The 22,478-nt window shown below is 43.3% G+C and overlaps 1 protein-coding gene and 1 non-coding gene across 3 annotated transcripts in view; one reads left to right on the top strand and one right to left on the bottom strand.

The window, feature by feature from the left end:
- Nucleotides 1-22,478, top strand: part of grm6a (glutamate receptor, metabotropic 6a) — a 43,683-nt gene that overhangs the window by 3,221 nt on the left and 17,984 nt on the right. The window contains exons 3-11 of one of the 2 annotated variants that reach the window (XR_006825983.1): nucleotides 3,557-3,773; nucleotides 7,240-7,375; nucleotides 8,371-8,525; nucleotides 8,603-8,743; nucleotides 8,856-9,056; nucleotides 14,951-15,090; nucleotides 15,190-15,312; nucleotides 15,729-16,007; nucleotides 16,282-16,617. Coding sequence is in view for 1 of the 2 variants with exons in the window: in XM_046056151.1 (XP_045912107.1) it covers nucleotides 3,557-3,773; nucleotides 7,240-7,375; nucleotides 8,371-8,525; nucleotides 8,603-8,743; nucleotides 8,856-9,056; nucleotides 14,951-15,090; nucleotides 15,190-15,312; nucleotides 20,279-20,543 (1,378 nt within the window). In the remaining variant the exon portion in view is untranslated. Of the gene's footprint in view, nucleotides 1-3,556; nucleotides 3,774-7,239; nucleotides 7,376-8,370; nucleotides 8,526-8,602; nucleotides 8,744-8,855; nucleotides 9,057-14,950; nucleotides 15,091-15,189; nucleotides 15,313-15,728; nucleotides 16,008-16,281; nucleotides 16,618-20,278; nucleotides 20,544-22,478 lie in introns of those variants that run through there. The other variant, XM_046056151.1, reaches the window with a different exon arrangement.
- On the bottom strand, nucleotides 21,865-21,936 carry trnaw-cca. Its single transcript has one exon. It is a non-coding gene; the product is annotated as a tRNA-Trp (tRNA).

Raw genomic sequence — 22,478 nt, forward strand, 5'->3', positions numbered from 1 at the left:
AACATACAGGCGATACGCCCGTTAATATACGGGAAACATACAGGCGATACGCCCGTTAATATACGGGAAACATACAGGCGATACGCCCGTTAATATACGGGAAACATTCAGGCGATACGCCCGTTAATATACGGGAAACATACAGGCGATACGCCCGTTAATATACGGGAAACATACAGGCGATACGCCCGTTAATATACTGGAAACATTCAGGCGATACGCCCGTTAATATACGGGAAACATTCAAGGGGTACCGCCCGTTAATATACGGGAAACATAAAGGCGATACGCCCGTTAATATACGGGAAACATTCAGGCGATACGCCTGTTAATATCAACAAGGAACCGCTGGGTCTGAAAATTGAACCCTAAAACCTGCATCCTCTCTGACAGCCAGCAGGGGGCGAGTAATGACCTGTTAATCACCTTGTAGCCCCGCCCTAAAGCCTCCCCTGCTTCGTGGTCTCTGTTCCTCTAAATGGGACCATAATTTACTAAATGAACATCATGCTGTGTTGAAGAAGACTTGAAACTAGCGACTGAGACCAGAAACTCATCAGGAAAGTGTTTACTGAGGGAATAAATCAGCTGACAAGTAGAAACATTTTCTCACAGACTTCTATACAATCACACTTCTTTCTGCAGCTGGAGGAGTCGCCCCCTGCTGGCTGTACACAGTTACAGTTGTTGGTTTGGTTCATGTGGTTAGAAGTGTTTTTTTGTGTCCGCTCAGACTCTCACAGCCAGATGATACAGGTGATGATGATATTTACATCATGCGGACTCAGTTATCAGGTGTGTTGTTGTGTATGTGAAGAACAGATTTAGTGTTTTATATCATCTATGTTTATTTTCCATCTTTGAGGTTCAGATGCCAAATTTTTACAGCGTTTAATGAACAGGAACTTGGTCAATGATGTGTATTGATCGGTCTATTGATCTGTGGTGATATAAATATGACCGATTATCCTCTTCAAACATTTTGGACGCAGTAAAGAGCTTTAAACAGCATGAAGTCCCACAAAAGAGCTGCTGCTGCTTTTAAAGCAAAGCTGGGATTTCTTCCAGTCTTCCGCTGTGACCAGATGACTGGAGGAAACTGGAACAAACTGCTCAAACAGAATAATGTGTTGTCTTTTTTTAATTGTTTCAGTTGGGACAGGTAAACACAGAGACAGACGTTCAGATAGACAGGCAGAGAGTGGATGAAGTAGTCTGGTTGGTGGATTAATGTTTTAAACAGTTTGTGTCTGGATGACTGACTGTCTCTAATGAAAGCTTTTAATGACTCTGTGTGTGTGTGTGTGCAGAAGATTATTATAACTGAGCTTTGTTAGCATCAAACGGAAACAGCAGAAACACTGGGCCAAACAGATGCACCATGGGAATATTTCACCATTAATTCCTGTGGCAATTTCAGCTGAAAGTAGTGACACTGAGCTCAGGAAGAGTCCTGCGACACTGCGATCAGATCTCAGGATGCTAATTAGGAGAAGCTTGTCAACATACTTGTTCTTGTTACTTATAGTCTGTGCTGCAGCTGCCCTGTTGGCATACATACGGGATATACTGCCTCATCATAACATTGCATTAACCTTGACCTCATACTCTGTTGCGCTGAGGATTGTGGGTCACAAAGCCAGAAAAGCATGCTGGCTTGCAGACTGCACAATGCGACCAGATGCAGTTGGACATCCTGGTATTTTTGGCATTCTGCTTTTGATATTGACATGCTAATCCTTTTTCTAAATACTGTTGTGTATGAGTATTGGAACGCACGCCAGGTGTTCCTCAGGTGAAGTGATGCAGAAGACTCGTTATGTGTGTTGCATTTAAGCTAACTGATCCTTCGCTAAGCCACGCCCTCCTTAGTTACTGTTGCTAAGTCCGACAAATTGTCGGACCTGCCAGAATTTTATCACGGCACTGGCGGTGTTTGTTGCTGCACTCCCAGGAGAAATATTGTCTAATTTCTGGAAAGAATGATCTCTGAAAGAAGCAGAAAGTTTTGCAGTTGCATTGTGCATTTAAAGGTTGATTTCAGGCTGTCAAACTGACTTAAACTGACTCAAACTGACTCAAACTGACTCAAACGTGAAAAAATAAAGCCAGAAGCTAAAGCCTACCGATCACAGAGTAAAAATGAACCATCTTATTACCTGACGACTGAGACAAAAGACAACGATATTAACGATCAACAGTGTTCCTGTACAGCTGGTCGGCCTCTGTTCATTATTAAAGTCACTAAAAAGCAGAACAGCAGGACTTTATTACGTTACATTCAGTAGGAAGTTAGCTAACAAACATTACATTAGGAACAATCCACAGCCGCCATTTATCTGGATTTATTTCAGGTTTTGGAAAGAGAATAAATCGTCCTTCTCCTTTCAGCCTCTCTGGGTAGCTGCTGTAACTATTACAGATACTCCAGGAACAGCGTTTGACCAGAACTCAGAAACATACAGCAAAAAAAAGCTGGAAAACGAGTCTTTCTGCATCAGAGTCAACAGAGCGCAGCCATGAAAGTGTCAGACCTCAGTTAGAGCGAGTCCTATACTGCGCTGTGATTGGCCAGCTGCGTATTTGGGGCGTGGCTTAGTGAAGGGTCAATTAAGTGACTGCTGTACTCATCTAACACAATGGCAGTGGTCCCTGGAGGGCCCCACACCTGAAGGTGGCGATGGTTCAGTGGATAAGACACATGCCTTTGTTGTGGGAGACCTGAGCCTCTGACATGTATAGCAATTCATCAAGCATCAGGGAAATGTCTAATTACAATAATGACTTATTTTCCCTTTGCAGAAGAGCTCGTCTGTAGTTTTTATTTTGCCATAGAGCTTAATAAGATTTCAGCTTGTGTGGATATTTTCTTTAAGCAGTTCAGTATTTCACTATTAAAGGTTCTGCAGAAAAGAGCCAACCTGAAAACAGCTGATGTTCATGTTTGTTTCGCTCCACTGAAGCGTTTCTCTGATGATGATGAGGATGATGATGATGAGGATGAACTGTCATAACGAGGTCTGCTTTTAGGAGCTCGTTAATGTGGCGTCCTTCATTAATCTACACACACACACAGAGTTGCGTATGTTAATGTGATTATTATTCTGTTTATTGAAGCTCTGACACACATTCAGCCCGGGCTGTTACACAACACTAATCCTGTGTGTGTGTGTGTGTGTGTGTGCTCTGTTTAACTCCCCCAGCGTTTCCAGTTTGACCAGTGGTGAGCTCTGAATGAACAGGGTTTAACAGGAAAGCTCTCCTGGTTCAGATGAACTCTAGTGTGCTCGCCCCGTTAGTTGGGTTCGTTGAGGCCGGCTTGCACTAAATACTTGACAGAGACCACCTGAACCAGGGTGGTTCCCATCCGGATCAATTCCTTCTGAAAAGCTCATATTTCTTAAAAACAAAAGCAGGATATTTAAAGGAAGTGATGTACTTTCATTGATCATCCTGCTGTTGACATTGTTTTCACCGTTAATAGCAAGTCTCCATTTACTACACCACAAACTCGTAATATTACTAATAAAACATTGATTATTGGTCCATGTTTCAGATCCCTCAGGTGAGCTATGCGTCCACGGCTCCGGAGCTCAGCGACAACAACCGCTACGACTTCTTCTCTCGGGTGGTTCCCCCCGACTCGTACCAGGCTCAGGCCATGTTGGACATCGTCAAAGCTATGGGCTGGAACTACGTCTCCACGCTCGCCTCTGAGGGAAACTACGGGGAGAGCGGAGTCGAGGCCTTCATGCAGATCTCCAGAGAGGCTGGTGTGTTCCGCTTCATCCTGTTTTATTCTGTTGATTTTCTTCTCTCTGTTTCCACTGCAGACTTTTAACAACAGTTCCTCTTCAAGGATCACACTCCAACTATACAGGTCATCTGGTTCTCTGTGAGAATATTTAGGAATATCCATCTGATGCGTCCGTGTCAGCAGGTTGTTTTTGGACATAGTTGGTGAATGTTTCATTTTAACCTTCAAATGATGGTATGCACTCGATGCTGCACCTAATAAACTCTTCTCTGTATTCTCCTTTGTGGATGTAGTTCTGCAGGTCTAATGAAACCTCTGTTAAACTGTTCACTCAGTTTATCTGAGAAACTATTCTGGCACACAGCTGGACTATAAATAAATAGAAGGAACAGCCGCAGCTGAAAAGTTGTGCCAGTTATATAACTTTAATAAGAATAGTCCTCAATCAAACCAAGAGTTTTAAGAGTTTATCCACCAAAGAACAACATCCAGCTAGTTGCACCGGGGCGAAGTCGTTAGTTGTCTGGATGTAAGCCAGGTTCTTGTGTGTCCACACAATGTTCAGCCTCCTCCAGTCAGTGCCTCCACTCCTCCAGGGCGAGTGTGGTCCCTGGTGAAGCAGCGAGGAACTTCTGGGGCTGCTTAATAGAGGTGGGTTTGGGCCACTTTTCCACCGCCTGGATCTTTTCAGGGTCCTCCAGAAAGGAAACAGAACTGACATGAAACACTCGTGAGACAGTGGTTAGGCTGAAGACCATGGCTAGATACTCAAAATGGCAGAGGGGCTTGTTAAAAGCTGTTTTCCATTAATTTCCCTCCAGCATTCTTCTGATGTATTTTTTAAAATAAAGAGGAAACCTGCGGCCAGATGATTCCAGTGGCCAGGGGATCATGGGCGATGTGGAGGAAATGAGAAAGCAAGCCGTTTACTGGAAACTCCCCCTAAATCATGATTAGCAGAGGAAACACTTAATAATAAAGTATTTCTGATTAAGGTCAGGGAGTTTAATGGCAAGCAGCGGCCTCTGCTAGGGAGGGGCAGATTGCTGGCATGAAGAATAACAAACGACAACCAGCTTCCCAGAGGACACATCTCAGTGAGGATTGTAAGGTATAAAAGCAACATCACGTAAGATTAGGTGCGATTTGGCGCCCCTATCTTTGCAGACTGTAATTCACCGCTGTCGTAACTAAAGACTTGTACACGTGCATTTGATATGATTTCATAAGTTATGATCAAAAGCTAGTAAATCGCCAACTTTGCTAACAGCCAAACAACAAGAGACACAGCCAGATTACTAACTATCCAACAGGAAGAAGGCCAGCTCGCCATCTGTCCTGCAGACTTTTATTTCACAAAGGTCTCGCCAACGTCCTGCAGCCTCTCGCTCGGTCTCTCTCATTTTTTCTTCTTAGCTTCCTCCATCAGCGTCCTCTTCGGTCTCTTCTCCTCTGCGATTAGCTAATATTATGTCCATAGATGCTACTGAGCCCGGTTATGTTGCCCGCTCGCCCGGCTTTGGATCGACACCGGCGCCGCTCTCCACCAGCAGCAGTGTAATGTTGCTTGGGTTGCGAGCTAGAAACAAACCTAGAAAGCAACCAAAGCAGGAAGACTTGCAGTAACGTTAGCTATGTCAGAGTGTGTTAGCTAGTAAGTTTGCTAACATCAACTCAAGAGGCTAAATGGCTAAATATCTGTCTGATCCAAGCGGGACGTGAAGCCAATGCGGCTGCAGAAAGAAGTGTGATTGTATAGAAGTCTCTGAGAAAATGTTGCTACTTGTCAGCTGATTTATTCCCTCAGTAAACACTTTCCTGATGAGTTTATGGTCTCAGTCGCTAGTTTCAAGTCTTCTTCAACACAGCATGAAGTTCATTTAGTAAATTATGGTCCCATTTAGAGGAACAGAGACCAGGAAGCAGGGGAGGCTTTAGGGCGGGGCTACAAGCTGATTGGCGACCTGTCAATCGTCTTGTCCAAATATGGTCACGTCCGGTGCTGCTGGTTGCTAAAAATCAACATGGCGGCGCCCTATCGGCCAAACTCGAGGCTTCAAAAAGGCGGTCCACAAACCAACCGGCAACGTCACCATGACTACGCCCACTTCTTATATACAGTCCGATACCTGGAGTAGCTATACCAGAGACTCACCATTCACTCTATTACAAGTCAGTGTTCCATAAAAATTATTTTGAAGCTCTTATTTTGTTATCACAACATTATATTGCTTTAACCAGGGGTGTCCTAAAACTTTAGGAGCATGTGGGGAGGAATATTTCTGCGTCAAACCGACGCCGTAGCCTCTGTGTAGCCCCCTACCCCACGCCGTCGCCTGACATGCACCTCCTCAAAAATGTAGCTACACGTCGAGTTAACGTGGACCGTAAGTTCTGTGATTGGTCGGCTGGGTAGCCTCGCAACGCCTCCGAGCCAACAGGAAGTGCCTGAGCTTTGAAGTAACTTTTACTAGTGGCCAAAACGGCGGCTGTAACACGGTGGATCGATATATTTGACCGTCACAACCCGAGTGAAATGACTCGTTTCGCTGTCAGAATGTGATCCACTCGCTCGATAACATTTGAAAAGGCTACACCAGCCGCACGTTTACAATTTTACCCCCATTCATGTTAGTGGAGCGCTAAACTGGAAGTTAGACTGCTCGGCCGGCAAAAGTCAACAATGCTGTAGCGCTACTGCCGACTGGCGTTTGGGGGTGTAATTGCAGATTGACGGACACACGGAAGGCACAAGTATAAATGCACGGCTACCCTACGCAGGAGTATAAATCAAGCTTTAAGGTTGAACTAAATATACTCAAGGTTGTTACCAGACAGAATAAGAAGCAGAGGCTTGGTGTGGAGAGTGGCATAGGTTTAGGAAAAGGTCATGTGTGGCTTAAGTAAGTTAGTTACACAAGTTAAGTTACACAGGAAGCAAACACACTTCCCTCTCGGGTTAAAGTACAGTGTTTCTTGACCTGAACACCTCCCTGCGTAAACTTTGTCGCTCTCTATACTGCATCACCTGACACTGACCTGATGCTTGTAACACTGAAAATAAAGGTGACCCAGTGCTTTAAAATCTGATGCCACGGGGTCTTGACCAAGCGACCATATGTGAAGACTTGGGAGTGAGAACAGGTTGAACATGTTAGGATCTCAGACTCAGAAGCACGTTTTGTTGAGATTTAAAAGAAAAGTCTGGTTCTGAACCTGACCACTGAAATTCAGCACGAATTTTAACAATCTCCAGAAAATCTCCGAACCTGCTCTCCGTCTCCATCCACTGCTGCTGTGTGAACACAAGCTCACTAGATGATGGAGATTAACAGCTGATTCTCCAGTCGCTGCCCAACTTAGTTTAGTGTTTTAGTGTGAGGAAGGTCACAGTCTCATCGGATGGAGATGTGATATGAGCGTGACTGTTTCAAAGTAAACCTGTCTGTCTGTCTCTCTTGGCATCTATGTCTCCCTGTCAGGTGGGGTGTGTATTGCTCAGTCGGTGAAGATTCCTCGCGAACCGACGGCCGGAGAGTTTGACAAGATCATCAAACGTCTGATGGAGACGAGTAACGCCAGAGGAGTGATCATCTTCGCCAATGAGGACGACATCAAGTAAAAGCACAAACAACACCTGGGGCGTGTAGTACCAAGCAGGATGGGAGGTTAGCGAGGCAACTTTAGGGTTTAAGTCCAGCGACGTTGGTTTACTTCTGACCCGGGTACATCACCAGGGTGCGGTTATGTTGGAGATAAGTCGTAGATCCTGGAGACTGTTTTATACTTTTATGTTTGCTGTGGGTGATGCAGAGATGCTTTTCTATACAATATAATTCTCCAGAGACTGATAGCGGTCCTGAAAGTGAGCTGAACAACCACTTATTCAGTGCGGCTTTTAATGCGAAAACACCGACACACCGCCGCTGCAGCTGAAAGAATAAAGGTAGAGACGCACCGGATCTATTGACTGGTGTTGACAGAGCCTATTCATTTTCTATGGAGAGCAGGAGATCCCGGCCATGCGGCTCATGATGGATTCGTAACCCGCTAGCCAGTGCACTCATTATTACGCTGCGTCAAGATGCGTGGTCACCGGAGGCGGATCTGTTTCATGCTAAAATAGTCAAACAGGCTATAAGAATACATCTAACACATTCGTTTAATGGAACACCCACTTATAGAGAGATCTCTAATGATTTAACAGAATGGTAAATGTCTAAGATGCTTTTTGTAAAATATGCCGCTCTGCTGCCAGTGGATTTGTCCGTGTTTGCATTTGGTCACACGCTCATTGCTGGATTGGGAAACCCTGGGTTGATTTAGGGAATTGATAACCAGCTTCGTGTGACCAGTAAGCCTGATCACAGTTAGTTAGGATTAAGTATATATATATAAGATTAAGATATCCTGGGTATGTTGAACTTGCTTCATGGTACAGGTCCCAGTTCATATAAACCACAACAAACTGACCACAGATTATCTCCTCAGCTTCCCCCACGCTCTGATTCAGTCCCAACCAGGTTTTATTACCCAGACATCTCCGCAGTTTTGTTTTTTTGCTTTTATGGTCACGTGACTCCAGTGTGACTCCTCCCCTCTTTGTCTGGTAGACGTGTGCTTGAGGCGGCGAGGCGCGCTAACCTGACGGGTCACTTCCTGTTTGTGGGGTCGGACAGCTGGGGAGCAAAGAGTTCACCAATCACAGAGCTGGAGGACGTAGCAGAGGGCGCCGTCACCATCCTGCCCAAACGGGCTTCAATATACGGTAAAAATAAAAACGCTAAAACATCTTGGACTGACAGACTGAACCTGACTAAGTGTGTTTATCTGTGTGTTGTACAGGCTTCGATCAGTACTTCATGTCTCGTTCTCTGGAGAACAACCGTCGGAACATCTGGTTCAATGAGTTCTGGGAGGACGACTTCAGGTGTAAACTGACCCGGCCTGGAATCAAACTGGACCCTGACAAGAAGAAATGTACAGGTGCGCCCACACCTTAAGCGGCGGGATCTGTGTATTAGTGACCGCTGTGAGGCACATGTCAATCAAGACAAACCATCCCCGATGTCATGTGACCTTGTGCGTGTCCCTGCAGGTGAGGAGAGGATCGGTCGAGACTCGATCTACGAGCAGGAGGGGAAGGTTCAGTTTGTGATCGATGCAGTTTACGCCGTCGCTTACGCTCTACACAGCATGCACCAGGATCTGTGTCCTGGCAGCGCCGGAGTCTGCAGCAACATGGACCCTGTGGAGGGACGCTTGCTGCTCAACTACATCAGAGCCGTCAACTTCAATGGTAAGGAAACACTAAAAAACAGACGTGGAGTTTGCTGGCAAGCATCTGGTGGCCAGAGTTAGGGCCAGAGGTGGAGTGGTACCAACTAGATATAGTTGGGCTCAGAAGGAGCCTGGAGGATCACACTGCTCAGCCTCCCTGTGAACGCTCCTGTCAGGCTGCTGAAAGGAGACTCTGGCCGATTGTTGAACCCTTAGATTCAGGAGGACTGATGTGGATTCTGTCCGGGTCCTCGATCAGTGGCCTTTCTGTTCACTCTTGAAGAGATACTGGAGGGATCATGGGAGTTTGTTCATTCAGTCTACATGTGTTCTTGGGGCAGATCTGTCTATATTCTCTAAAGTCATGTTGTCTGTGAAGATTCTGTCATCCAGGTCAGAGTTATCCAAAGAAGGTTAAAGTCAAGGGCAACTGGACTTGGAGATACTAGAAGACGTTCCTGGCTGTTGTAACAACAGTCATTATGGTCGTTAGGACTACCCGAGGCCAAGACTGAACTACCATCGTTGACATCTTCACCAGCAATCTTCAGCTGAGGCCAATAGGTTCGGTTGTTGAGTTTACAGCAACCAGGAACACTAACGAACCAGCGGTATCGACGATCCTGGCAAACGACCCCACTGAGGTTAAATAGCTGAGTTTCCCTGCCAGTCAGTCAGAACTGAAGAAGTCCTTTGGATGAGGGACAACACGTCTTCCAGTATCTTCAACCAAGTCCAGTTGCCCTTGACCTCACCCTTCGTTGGATATCAAGTCATGTTCTTAGTTGGTGTTGGACTCCAGCACGTTGTTCGTGAATGTGACCTCCAGCGAGTATTACGGTTTACAGCTGAGTTCAAAGCAGCAGGATGACAGTCAGCTTTTCCCAGTCTAATGTCAAGGTCCTCTCATGGAAAACAGTGGATTGTACCCCAAGGAAGGTTAAAATGGATAAGACGTGTTGCTTTGGTGTAGGAGATCCGGGTTTGACTCCCCACTGCAGCACATTCAAACAAGACACTTAATCACTAGTTGCTCCAGAGGCGTGCGGCAGTTGTAAGTCGCTTTGGATAAAAGCCTCAGCTAAATGAATAAATGTAAAGTCATGTAATTGAAGTGACAAATTAACAACTCCCTGGGAACACTGAGTGAGAGAGCTAACAGGAGCTACTCACCATAGCTCTCAGCAGCTCAGCAGAGCCGGTGTTCGTATGATTTATGCTTCCTTATCGAATAATGCTACCTTAATTCAAATTGCTAATGTCTAACCCTAACCATTAGACATGCCAAGTAGCACATCTCGATAGCGGTAGCATATATCAACAGAACACCGGTACACTGCGGTCAGCTGATGTTTTGTTCTATGGTGCTGGACACGACTCTCTGTTTCTCTTTTTTATAGTCATATATCGGCTGTATTAAATACCAAAGCAGATATATCTGCAAGAAGCTTATATCGGCCGATAATATCTGGAAAACAATAAATCGGTGGGGCTCTAGTCGTTAATCCACCTGGCTGTCAGTCCTACGAGTCCCATGACTCCAGGTGTCCATCAATACTCTTTCTTCTCTGTTCAACATGTGGACACCTGTCTTCAGCAGAGAGTCACCTGTCCTTCAGATGGAGGTGGACTAATGGGTGTCGACCTGAGGAGTCACTGATCTGATGACTGCGCGTCTTCAGACATGATGTTCAGACGGTTTAAACTCCCGACAGACAGGAAATGTTCAAGACGATGGTTTCAAAGAGATTTTCAGAGCAGCACAACAAACTGCAGCAGCTTCATCCTGTTAGACATCAAATCCATATTTTATAAAGACGAGAAGCTACAGCAGCTGGAAGACTGGGAGGATTTAATCTGTAACAGCCAGGGCTGCACGCCATGAAACCCGACTGTCTGCCTGACTGTCTGTCTGACCACCCGTCTCTCTCTCTACACGAATCCTCTCTGTCATCTGAATATTTAATCAGTTCAGTTAAAGTGTGTTCTTCTTCAGGATGTCGGTGTATTTTTGGAGTTTGGCCTTTAATGAACTCCATGTTGGGTTCAAAGAGATCAGACAGAAACCTGACATCAGTACTGAGGCTGACACCTGCAGTCTGACACCTTGTGGTCAGGTGACGCCTTGTGGTCAGGTGACGCCTGAGGAGGCAGCTCGTTGGTTTGAGTGTCTCAGTCAGATCATCTAAAAGCTTCTTATTCTGCTAACTTCATGAATCAGTTGTCGATGTTCTGCTCTGAGCAGAATCTTTTTCAGAAGCATTTTCTTCTTTATTCCGAAAAAAAGGGAGAGATAATAAGTTAAAAATAAGTTAATGCACTTTACATGTTTCCTCCGAGGACTCGCTGTTTTACTGTGTGTGTGTGTGTTAATAATTTAACTGAGCAGCTGCTGAAAACGCTCTGCAGGAAGAAGGTAATGTGTTTCCATCCACCTGCTTTTATTAGGATTTTAAATTTCTGCACTAAGAAAACAAATAAAAACAGAAAAACCAAACAGTTTTTCTGACATATAGAATATGTCTCACTGATGAACAGAAGGTGGGATAAACTTATAGTCTAAACTGAATCATTTGAACTTCAGATTGTCCTCAGCTGTGTTTCATGTTGATAAAATGTTAAATAACTTGTCTCCTGCTTGAGAGAACATTATGAAACACTTTGTTCTTGTTCAGTCTCTGTGTTTGGATCTCCTGTGTCTGTGTGTGAACCGATGTTTCAGCTGCTGTGATGTAAAGTGTCTGACTGGTCGGATGATGTTTCAGGCAGTTTGAACTGTGACCTGTTAAGTAACGCCTGGTGCACACTAAAGCATTTTCAAATCTTAACCAAAGTTAAAAACTTGGGACACCACAGACACAATGTCAGATTTACGCACACACACCAGACGGGGATGCGTTCCTCAAAAACTACGGTAGCAACTTCCTTGGTTGGAACTACACAGTTGCGACGCAACTATTTCCCAAAACCCTCGTTCGAACTACGGAGGTAACTAAGTTGGTAACTTACACGGTACGAACCTTCGTTAGGCAACGCAGGTGTTCCCCCGAAACCATAGTTCGCGTCCACTATCGTTAAGTTGCACAGTTCGAACTACAGCTCCGGACCTGTGGTTAGAAGCTCAGTTGATGTTGACTACGTCACAGATAGCAGAAAACGCAGTGTGAGGAGGTGGATGTAATGTGAGTAACCAGAGAATGTCAGATAATCCTGCTCGACAAACATATTTCAGGTGAAGTGGTTTTTAAATGTAGTTGTAAACGTTATTTTACATGTAGTTTTAAAAGTTCTTTTAAAGGTATTTGTCGGGTCATGGAGAGGGTTGCATTAAGTCAGTACTTAGTAACTTAGTGTAGACCATCTACAAACAACAGGTGTTTTCTCACAGATTTACCCATCTGTTCACAATAACTTAATTTAATATTAATCACCCAGGACAAAGGTTAAAGGACAAAACGGACAATGTAAAGACAAGACTTTTAATATTACCTTGATTTTTGCATTTCTGGGCATCTGAAGAAGATGGCTGTTCTGTAGTCTTCTTCACAAACATAAATATAAGAAGGGACAGCGTAAAATCCATGTACAAATCCAAGTACTGTAATGAATAAATCCCTGAGAGCTTTTGTTGCCATTATAACAAAGAACTCATGGGATTCAAACCCATGTCTGTCTCTGTAGGTAACATTCTTAAGCTCAGCCACTTATCACCCTGAGCTATTCTCAAGACCTTGAAGTTGTTTGTGGCCAAGGGATTCATAACAGTGTTAAAGTGTGGAAATGAAGATACTTGCAGATTAAACCTATTTTACTGAATCTTTTGTAATCGCTAATAGTTCTTAATTTTTTCGTCTAAAATGTTGCTATTTCTATAAAAACAGTCTTATAGCCTATATTTAGGCTAAACAAAATGATTAGGTTATATATTATTTATATTGTTGATTTTCTTGTTATTGCCATATTATGCAACTATAATATGAAATGCCTAAATAATAGACATATTTAGGCAGAATATGAAAGTCAGACGAAAAAAAAGTGACCAATGTGTCCCTGTGCAAGACACTTAACCCCTACTTGCTCCAGAGACATGCGACATATAGCAATTGTAAGTCGCTTTGGATAAAGGCGTCAGCTAAATGAATAAATGTAAATCGGACAAGAGTTCAGACAGACGTGCTTTAAAGGCAGTGAGGGGGATGAGGGTCTCTAGCTTGAGGGTTTTTTGTAACTCATTCCAGTTGTTGGCAGCGGAGAACTGGAAGGAGTGGCCGCCGAAGTTGGTGTGGTCTTTTGGGGTGACCAGAGAGATGTACCTGCTTGAGCGCAGGCTGCGGGTGGGTAATGATATAGACACCAGTGAGCGTAGGTATAGGGGGACTTTGCCTAGCACTTGTAAATAAGTTGGTACCAGTGAGTTAGGCATCGAGTGTGTAATGACGGCCAGCCAACTAATGGGTAGAGGTCGCAGTGTTGGGTATTAAATGGGGCCCCGGTAACAAAATGGATGGCACTGTGGTAGATCACATCCAGTTTTTTCAGAAGAGAGTTTGAGGCAAATCTGTAGATGACATCACTGAAATCTAGCATGGGTAGAACAGTCATTCTTACCAAGGCAAGTTTGGCAGCACGAGTGGAGGCCCTGTTGCGCAATAGGAAACTGATTCTGGACTTAATTTTAGATTGAAGGTGGTTTATGTGGGGCTGGAAAGAGAGGGAACTGTCTGTATTTGTAATTGTCCACATATTCTAATTCTGACCCATCTAGCATTGTGATGCTAGTCAGACGAGCCGGCGTGAGAAACGATCGCTTGAAAAGCATGCACTTAGTTTTACCAGAGTTTAGTAATAGATGGAGATTTCAGAAGGAGTACTGAATGGAATTAAAGCTCTCCTGGAGGTTTGATAGCACAGTGTCCAATGAAGGGCTGGATGTATACAGGATGGTGTCGTCCGCATAGAGGTGGATCTGAGATCTGAGAGTCACCAACAGCAAGCACCACATCACTGATATACAGAGAGAATAGAGTCGGCCCAAGAATCGAACCCTGCGGCACCCCCATACAGACAGCCATAGGTCCAGACAGCAGTCCATCCGATTTAACACACTGGACCCTATCAGAGAAGTAGTTATTGAACCAGGCAAGGCAGTCATCTGAGAAACCAAGGCTATTGAGTTTACTGATCAGAATGTGATGGTTGACAGAGCAGATACACAACACGCTGGGGACGCTTCCCGCTCAGCTCTGGGCCGACTACATGTGGAATTGGTGATCATTAGCATCTGTTTGGTATAATTAATTAATCAAACAGCTGACGATATACGTACAAATTCCCTGATTTTGTGCAAGTGCGCCTGGAAGAACTGATGCTATTTTAAAAGCAAAGGGTGGTCACACCAAATATTACATGAGAGGCTAGAGAACGACTTCTTCTTTGAATCTGCATGTCAAACCCACTGTACTACTAACACTGTCTGTTTTTACTTATCACTTATCATCCAACATACAAGGAACGATTGACTCTTCTACCCCAATACCATGTGAAAGGCATTTTGCTGAGTTTGAAAACTAGCTGTCAGAAGTGGGTTTCGAACCCACGCCTCCAGAGGAGACTGCGACCTGAATGCAGTGCCTTTGACTTATAGAGCAATTGTAAGTCACTTTGCATAAAAGCGCCAGCTAAAAGAATAAATGTAAGACATAGAGCAACAGGCATTAAATGCTGACATCCAGCTAAAAATATAAGGGTAAACAAAAGCAAGTCTTTACAAATGGGTCTTGAGCAGCTTTTTAAAAGGTGTCCACAGAAACAAAGTTATGCCTTCTGAGGCAGCTGTCTGTTACGGTATCGAGGCAGCTGCCTTCCGCTTCGAAGCCCGTGTGTGACCTGTCTGTCTCTGTTTGTGTCCTACAGGAAGTGCAGGTACGAGTGTTATGTTCAATGAAAACGGAGACGCTCCCGGCCGCTACGATATCTTCCAGTTCCAGATGACCAATCACAGCAATCCTGGTTACCATGTCATCGGCCAGTGGACCAATAACCTGAGACTCAACGTAAGAAGCTGATTGGATCAAATAGAAAGGTGAAACATAAAACAACATGTGCTGGTTTTTAGATTTCTCTTACTCTCTGTCTCTTTACCTGTCCCTCAGTTGGAGGAGATGCAGTGGTCTGGCGGAGATAAATCCGTCCCAGACTCCATCTGTAGTTTTCCCTGTAAACCAGGAGAGAGGAAGAAGATGGTCAAAGGAGTTCCCTGCTGCTGGCACTGTGAGGTAAAACCCTCCTCCATTTTTCTTTTCTTATCTTTATTCAAGAGCGTGGTCTTTCAGTTTGAGAGCATGACGTTCATTTCACGTTCACATTTTTAATGCTGTCCCTGAAACCTTTCCCTTGCACACAAACAGACCCTTCCTGCTCTTGGATTTGCTTTTCCTCTACTCAAACTGTGTGCTTGCTGCTTGGACTCAGATATGTTGTTGCTTGCACAGGTTTCTTCTTTTTGGATTGTTTGTGTAATAACGCTGTCAGAATCTCTCAACCAATAGAATGCCAGGTGAAGTGTTGAACAATGAAATTATCCCTGCTCGTTGTCGGTGCGTTCGCTTTACTTCTCATAGTGTGCCATGCTGGGTCCATCCACTCCTTCTCTCCACAGCTTTATTATATACTTCCTTTGCTTTCCTTACAGAGTTTGAAACACCGGGACATTTATTACATACACCAGTGCCGGTACTTTTTACTACAATAGCTAAACACAGTATAACAGTAGCCGTATAGCCCACCGGACTCACATCAAGGTGGTGAAGGAGAAGACAACTCCACCTTCATGACTTTGGAATGAAGGCAACTCGGCAGTCCGCTAGCTTGTTGCTGTCACTACAGAACGCCGCCCTGTTTTCACAGAAACGTGCATGCAGACTAAAATTCAAGCATGGTGTGTGGGGAGGTGCAGTGACTTAAACCAGCGGTGAGTAAGAAATAATATAAATAATACATGTCATTTGTTAAGCTATGAGTAGAGAAAAAGTGTGATTACTGCTAGACTAATGTATGCAGTGTAAAATACCATAGGCTTAAGCTAATAATGGTGACACACCTTAAAAGTTACCTTATTATTAATACAGATTTTATACTTTTGTGAAAGTTTGTTTAACTGTGTTTTATGTGTGCTAGTGGAGTCAATTTAAAGTTCACTTTACCAGTTACAGTTATTAATATGTTGTTCTTTTTCCTTCATACAGAAATGAAAGAGCAGATAGCTCCTTTCTTGTGGTCATCACTTGCATCTTTGTCAGAGGAGGACAAAATGAAGAATATGAAGACAGAGCGCAGCAAAGAAATACCCCCAAACAAAGCAAAGAAATAAATAACAGTCATTAAGAAATAAAGAACAGTTTAATGTAAACAGAATGAAAACATTTTATATTCCACCCCATGTGCCTGGTTGTTTATGTGTGAATACATATCTTGTTGTTCCTGTGTAATTATAGCATATGGGATAACCTTTAGAATATTACTGTGTAACTACAGCGTACCAAGTGGAGAACATTCAAGAACTGTCTGCAATCATTATTCATCCTGAGTAATTAAAAGAATGAAAAGAAATACTAGGTTCCGCTCTACCTCATTTAACATTCAACATTAGCTATGTTTGATCCAACGTCATATATGTGTGATAATATTACTGTTTCACAAGAGAAAGGCAAGTTTGTTTTCTACTCCAGCCTTCCCCTTGGTAGCTGCTGTAGTGCGGGATGAACAAAGAATAGACCCTTTTCTTATTCCGAGACATGCATAATAAATCTATGGAGGGTGGCCCAAGGCACACCTGTGAATAAAAGGTTGTCACAACTGCCACGACCATGATAAAAGTATATTATTTGTATGTTATTAAGTTCTGGGAGTAAATCACAACTGAGAAAAACACAATCATTACTTAACAGGTGCCTGCAGGATCAACTGTTCAGCTCTGTGTACCAGCACTGAACCCCAAAAATTCCCAGTATTTTCAATTTCAGTCATACTTAAAAACAAAACTGCAAACTGAAATGAGAGCATGTAAGTTGCACACATAGTAGAATCTGTGGGTTCTGTGCTGTTGACCCAAAATGGCCGCAGCGCTTGTCAAAAAATGCTCTTGCGTTTTGTTTCTTTGCTTCTGTAGTCTTTGGCCAAAGTCACAGACTTCCACTAAGGTTTTATTATTTTAATAGTGCTTTTACTTCTTTCAAAAAGAATTCACAGTGTCAAGTCTTTAACATTATGGGAATACTGGTATTTTAGTGTTTGGGGATGGGGGAAGTACCAAGAGCAAAAGTAACCAGCCAACACATCAAGAAAACAAAAGTAAATAAAATGAGCTATTACATTTTAGAAACACATATATGTCTGTGAAGATTTTCAGTCATGTATCCAACGAAGGTTAAAGTCAAGGGCAACTGGACTTGGTTGAAGATACTAGAAGACGTTTTGTCCCTCATCCAAGAGACTTCTTCAGTTCTTACTGACTGGTGGGGAAACTAAGCTTCTCGGCTGGTCCTAACGGCCATAATGACTGTCGTTACAACAGCCAGGAGCACTAACGAACCAGCGGTATCGAACGACCCCACTGAGGTTAATTAGCTGCCCTTGACTTTAATCTTCTTTGGAAAAAAGTATATGCTTCTCTTAATGATGTTTCAGAAAGGTTTCACATATTGTAAAAATGCTAAACACATCCCCACGTACAGGTATCATGTATAATTACATTTAAATCGGTTGCATTACACATATTTGCACTGTTACTGATAAATCCTTAAATTACAGCATTACTGGATTATTGAGATACACATTTAGATACTCATTCCATTATATCCTCGCTGTATATGTGTGTTATTAAACTTGAAGTATCATCATACCAGTATTATCATGGCTGTATTCTTATATAATAATATATAGAAATATGTCTTTATTAATTCAATTCAAATTAAATAATAGCACCGTTAAATAAAAAAACTCAGGCAGTGACTTTCGCCTGCAGCACCCTGATGGGAGGCTTGTGTGCTCTACAGCTAGGGGAGAGCCGGGACGATTGAATCACTTTTTATGTGAATGTAATTTTAAGAGATAATGTCACAGACAGAAATTTTTGTTTCTGTGATCAACAAATCACATGTGTGTTCTATCAATACCCGGAGCTGTTTTGGACAAATGTGTAAGGACTTCAGTGTAATTTAAATTGGAATTGAAGCTGCGCATCGTTTCAAGATGGGACAGAAGAATGTTCTTTATCTTAAATATATAAAATTTAAATTTTTAGAACATCCTTAAATGTAGATAATCCTTAAATTCCTGCTTTGAATTCAGTTCATTTACAGTTAAATATATTTTATTATAAATTGCCCTTAAGTGTGAGTTGAGGATTGAAAACAGCTTATTCTGTATAAGTGGGACATGTCCACCAATTTTTCGCAGTTCTGGTAAGTACATGCTGATGAAATTCTGTATCAGACTTGTATGGGCTTGGCGAAACTCGCTGTGTCATTTTCATCCCACGTTTCATTCGTCATGGCTCTTCCCTACTATTATACAGTATGAAGCTGCTAGAGTAAAAGGGTATGGGCACTGGTTTATGTAATAAATGTCCTTTTATTCCAAATGCTGTAAAGATAACCAAGGAACTACATAACAAAGATGTGGATGAATCTGAGTAACCGAGGGATTAAAGCGAATGTGCCACCAACGAGGCAGGGATCATTTTGTTAGCCAACACTACACTTGGCATTTACCTGGGGTGATGGATTGCTCAGTGGACAAGACACATGCCTTTGGTTTGATTCCCAATGTGACACATCCACTGTGTCCCTGAGAAGGCACTTAACCACTAGTTGCCCCAGAAGCGTGCAAGGCTTCTGGCGTAAAATAGCAGACTCTTTTAATAAAAGCGTCAGCTAAATGCAAATGTAAAGGGCATTCTATTGGTTGAGGGATATTGACAGGTTTTGTGCACAAAATATCCAAGAGCAGAGCAGAAATCTGAGAGCAGATGTTTCACGTGTGCTGAAGCTGCCTGATTGCGAGTACACAGTTTGAGCAGAGCAAATTTAAGCACAAGCAGTCTTTTTGAGTTTGAGGGCAGGGTTTTGAGGGACAGCATTACAAAATATAAACATGAAATCAATAAGTCATGCTCTCAAATTGAAAGATCATGCTCTTAAATGAAGACAGGAAAACGATGCCATGTTAGTTTAAAAGGATTAGATGTGTCACAGGATCCAGTTTTCTGGGCTTTGTTAGACAGCTGACAGTAGGGCGATGATGGGAAACCAGTGGACAAACATTGTGGTCCAAACCCTGTACAAACAAGGAACTAAGCAATGTACTGCTGTGGACAATGTCAGCAGCAAAACGTATTTTAGCCTCCTGTAAGGAGGCCCACCAAAATTCAATATGATTTCAAGTGTATATGTTTACAATATTTTCTGCACTTTTCCTCGTCAGACAGCCATTTCCTTTGGAATTACATCTTCTCAACCATAATGCAAGAGAAGGCCAGGCCAGTTTATTTGAAATTACATTTCAGCAACAAGGCAATTCAAAGTGCTTTACATAAAACACAATAGATACATTTAGATACAATTTTTAAAAAGAGTTAAATATAAAAAAATTACAGGTTGATTTACCCGGTAAACCTATTTGGTCTCCCATCATTCTAATAGGTTGCGAATAATCAGGCTTTTCATCTTCCATTGTTGTTGATTTCCCATCTGTCACACCAGTCAAACCTCATACGATATTTATTTACTATCTTGGTAAAAGCTGCCAAAACAGCGGAGAAAACTTAATTCTACGCATAAGCGCAACTTGGCCGTGCAGTATCATACACCACCAGAGATCAACTGCCAGTAATACACTGAATATGGATATATACCTCAAATAGTCCCACTTCAAGAAAACCTAAACTTTAACTTCAGATACACTTTCAAATCAGATAAACTTTAAAATTAAAGGTACTAAACGCTAAAATGTTCAAACTAGATATTTAAATGAAAACTATGAATAATACAAACGTTCATCTGGAAGTTTAACAGGAAGCAGTTCAAAGTTATACATGAAGGTAAAAGCAGGATGTCATCTGCATAGAGAGATAATGAGTGACAACATCACATTTAACATCAAACCATTGATTGAACAATTACTGAAGAAAGTACAGAACAGCTGTATGTCTCCCTCATCTGTCTGTCTCTGACCTTTCTGCAGCTCTGTGATGGGTATCAGTACCAGTGGGATGAGTTTACCTGCGAGACCTGTCCCTCAGACATGCGCCCTGCTCCCAACCGAACCGCCTGTCGTCCGACTCCGATCATCAAACTGGAGTGGAACTCCCCTTTCGCCCTAGTGCCTGCCTCCCTCGCCATGCTTGGTATCTTAGCAACTAGCTCTGTGGTGGTCACCTTCATCCGCTTCAACGACACGCCCATCGTCAGGGCGTCAGGGAGGGAGCTCAGCTACGTACTGCTTACAGGTAAACACTACGACTGACAGGTTCAGACAACTCGACACAACACCAGTAAGGCTGGGGCTCTGTCACACATACACGCTACGCTTACACATGCGCACTGACGCCCCAGGGTTAGGGTTACAATTTTTTGACAGCATTAAACGTTGAAATGTATATTGTAATAGGCTGTATATTAACTTATTGGGAGACGTTGAGCACCTCCATATCGCCAAAATAATTTTGCTATCCAATAAATGCTGCAGTTCTAGAAATAAGGTTATAGCCTCGTCTGCTGCAGCTACATTCTACTCCTGAGTATACCAACAGCGATTTGTCCTACAATAGCTCGTCTAGAAGATCAGCATATACAGGTTGCTCTCCTGCCTAAAGTCAGGCTCCACCGAGATTTGAACTCGGATCGTTGGATTCAGAGTCGATAGTGCTAACCATTACACCATGGAACCACTACACTGAGATGGTAGGCAGTTCCTCACATCGCCACGTAGATTATCTATGCAGAGAAAAAAGGTGGGGAAGCAGTCGGCGGGCAGGGGTCTCCGTAGGGGTGCGATTGTTAACTTTGCTAGGAGTGCGGTGCTGAATATAGAGCCTCCTCTGCTGCAGCTACTCCTGAAAGCAGCGTCGCAAAGGTTGTAGCTCTACTGCTCAAACTGGACGTTTAATTTATGCACTTATCCAGAGAACTTACTCGTTTTCCTGTCATGTGACAGGGAATTGCTCGGCTGAAAACCTCACTGTCAGAAGTGGGATTCGAACCCCCAGACAAGACTGCTACCTTAACGCAACGCCTTAGACCGCTCGGCCATCCTAACTGCGTGAAAGCTCAGTTCAGTGGGAACTTTGCTTTAGTACACAATGCCATGGAATATTATGGCTAAACGTCTGGCGCAAAACCATCCAATTGGTTGGCAGTGGCGCTGCCAGGCGGGGCCGGGGCCACGGCCACCCTAATAAAATTGGTGGCAATGTTATATATACTGTATATATATTATGTAACTCCTGGGTTTGAGTTAAAAGGTTCTTAGCAGCACATATGTGTTGTCATATCAGGCTCTGTCACTTTAAGAGGGTAACCTCTGACCCTGAGCTGTGACGGACTGGGATGTTTATAGAGTTGAGAAGAGAAGGGCCCCAAGCACTGAGCCTTGGGGCACCCCTGTGACCTATGACCTTATGACCTGAGGTAGGTGTATTGGTATACAGTATATACAATATGACATAGTATAAACAGCACTGAAATAGAGAATGGTGAATAAATAAATGATAAGTGGTAACCAGTAAACAGGTGGCTGATTAGAGACAGAGTTACTGGGTTAAAAAGATATGACCCCAACGTCATTTGAACACGTAACCTTCTGATCTGGAGTCAGACGCGCTACCGTTGCGCCATGAGGTCATACAGAGAAGGGCAGGGACTCAGTCCTACGGATGCATAGAGGGAGGGAGTTCCAAAGGTGAGGCGCACAATAGCTGAAGGCTCTGAACCCCATAGTGGACATGCGGGCAGAAGGAATGGAAAGTAGTGAGGAAGAATAGGATCGGAGAGTTCGGGATGGGGCGTAGGGCTGAAGGAGTTCAGAGAGATAAGGAGGAGCAAAATTATGGAGAGCTTTGAAGGTGAGGAGTAGAATTTTAAAATCAATACAGTATTTGACAGGGAGCCACAACAGTTGTGTTAGAAGTGGAGTAATGTGTTCAGAGACTGGGGTTCTGGTGAGAATACGGGCAGCAAAGTTTGGACATTTTGCTAGGGTGGATTTGGAGCCAACAAGGAGAATTTCAGTTTTATCACTGTTTAGTTGGAGGAAGTTTTGAGTGAACCAGGTTTTAACTTCATCTAAGCAGTCAGTTAGAGAAGACGGAGGGAGCAGAGACGTAGGTTTGGTGGACAAGTAGAGCTGGGTGTCATCGGCATAGCGGTGAAATTGGATATTATAT

This window comes from Micropterus dolomieu, linkage group LG08, assembly GCF_021292245.1.
Source record: "Micropterus dolomieu isolate WLL.071019.BEF.003 ecotype Adirondacks linkage group LG08, ASM2129224v1, whole genome shotgun sequence".
Lineage (NCBI taxonomy): Eukaryota > Metazoa > Chordata > Actinopteri > Centrarchiformes > Centrarchidae > Micropterus > Micropterus dolomieu.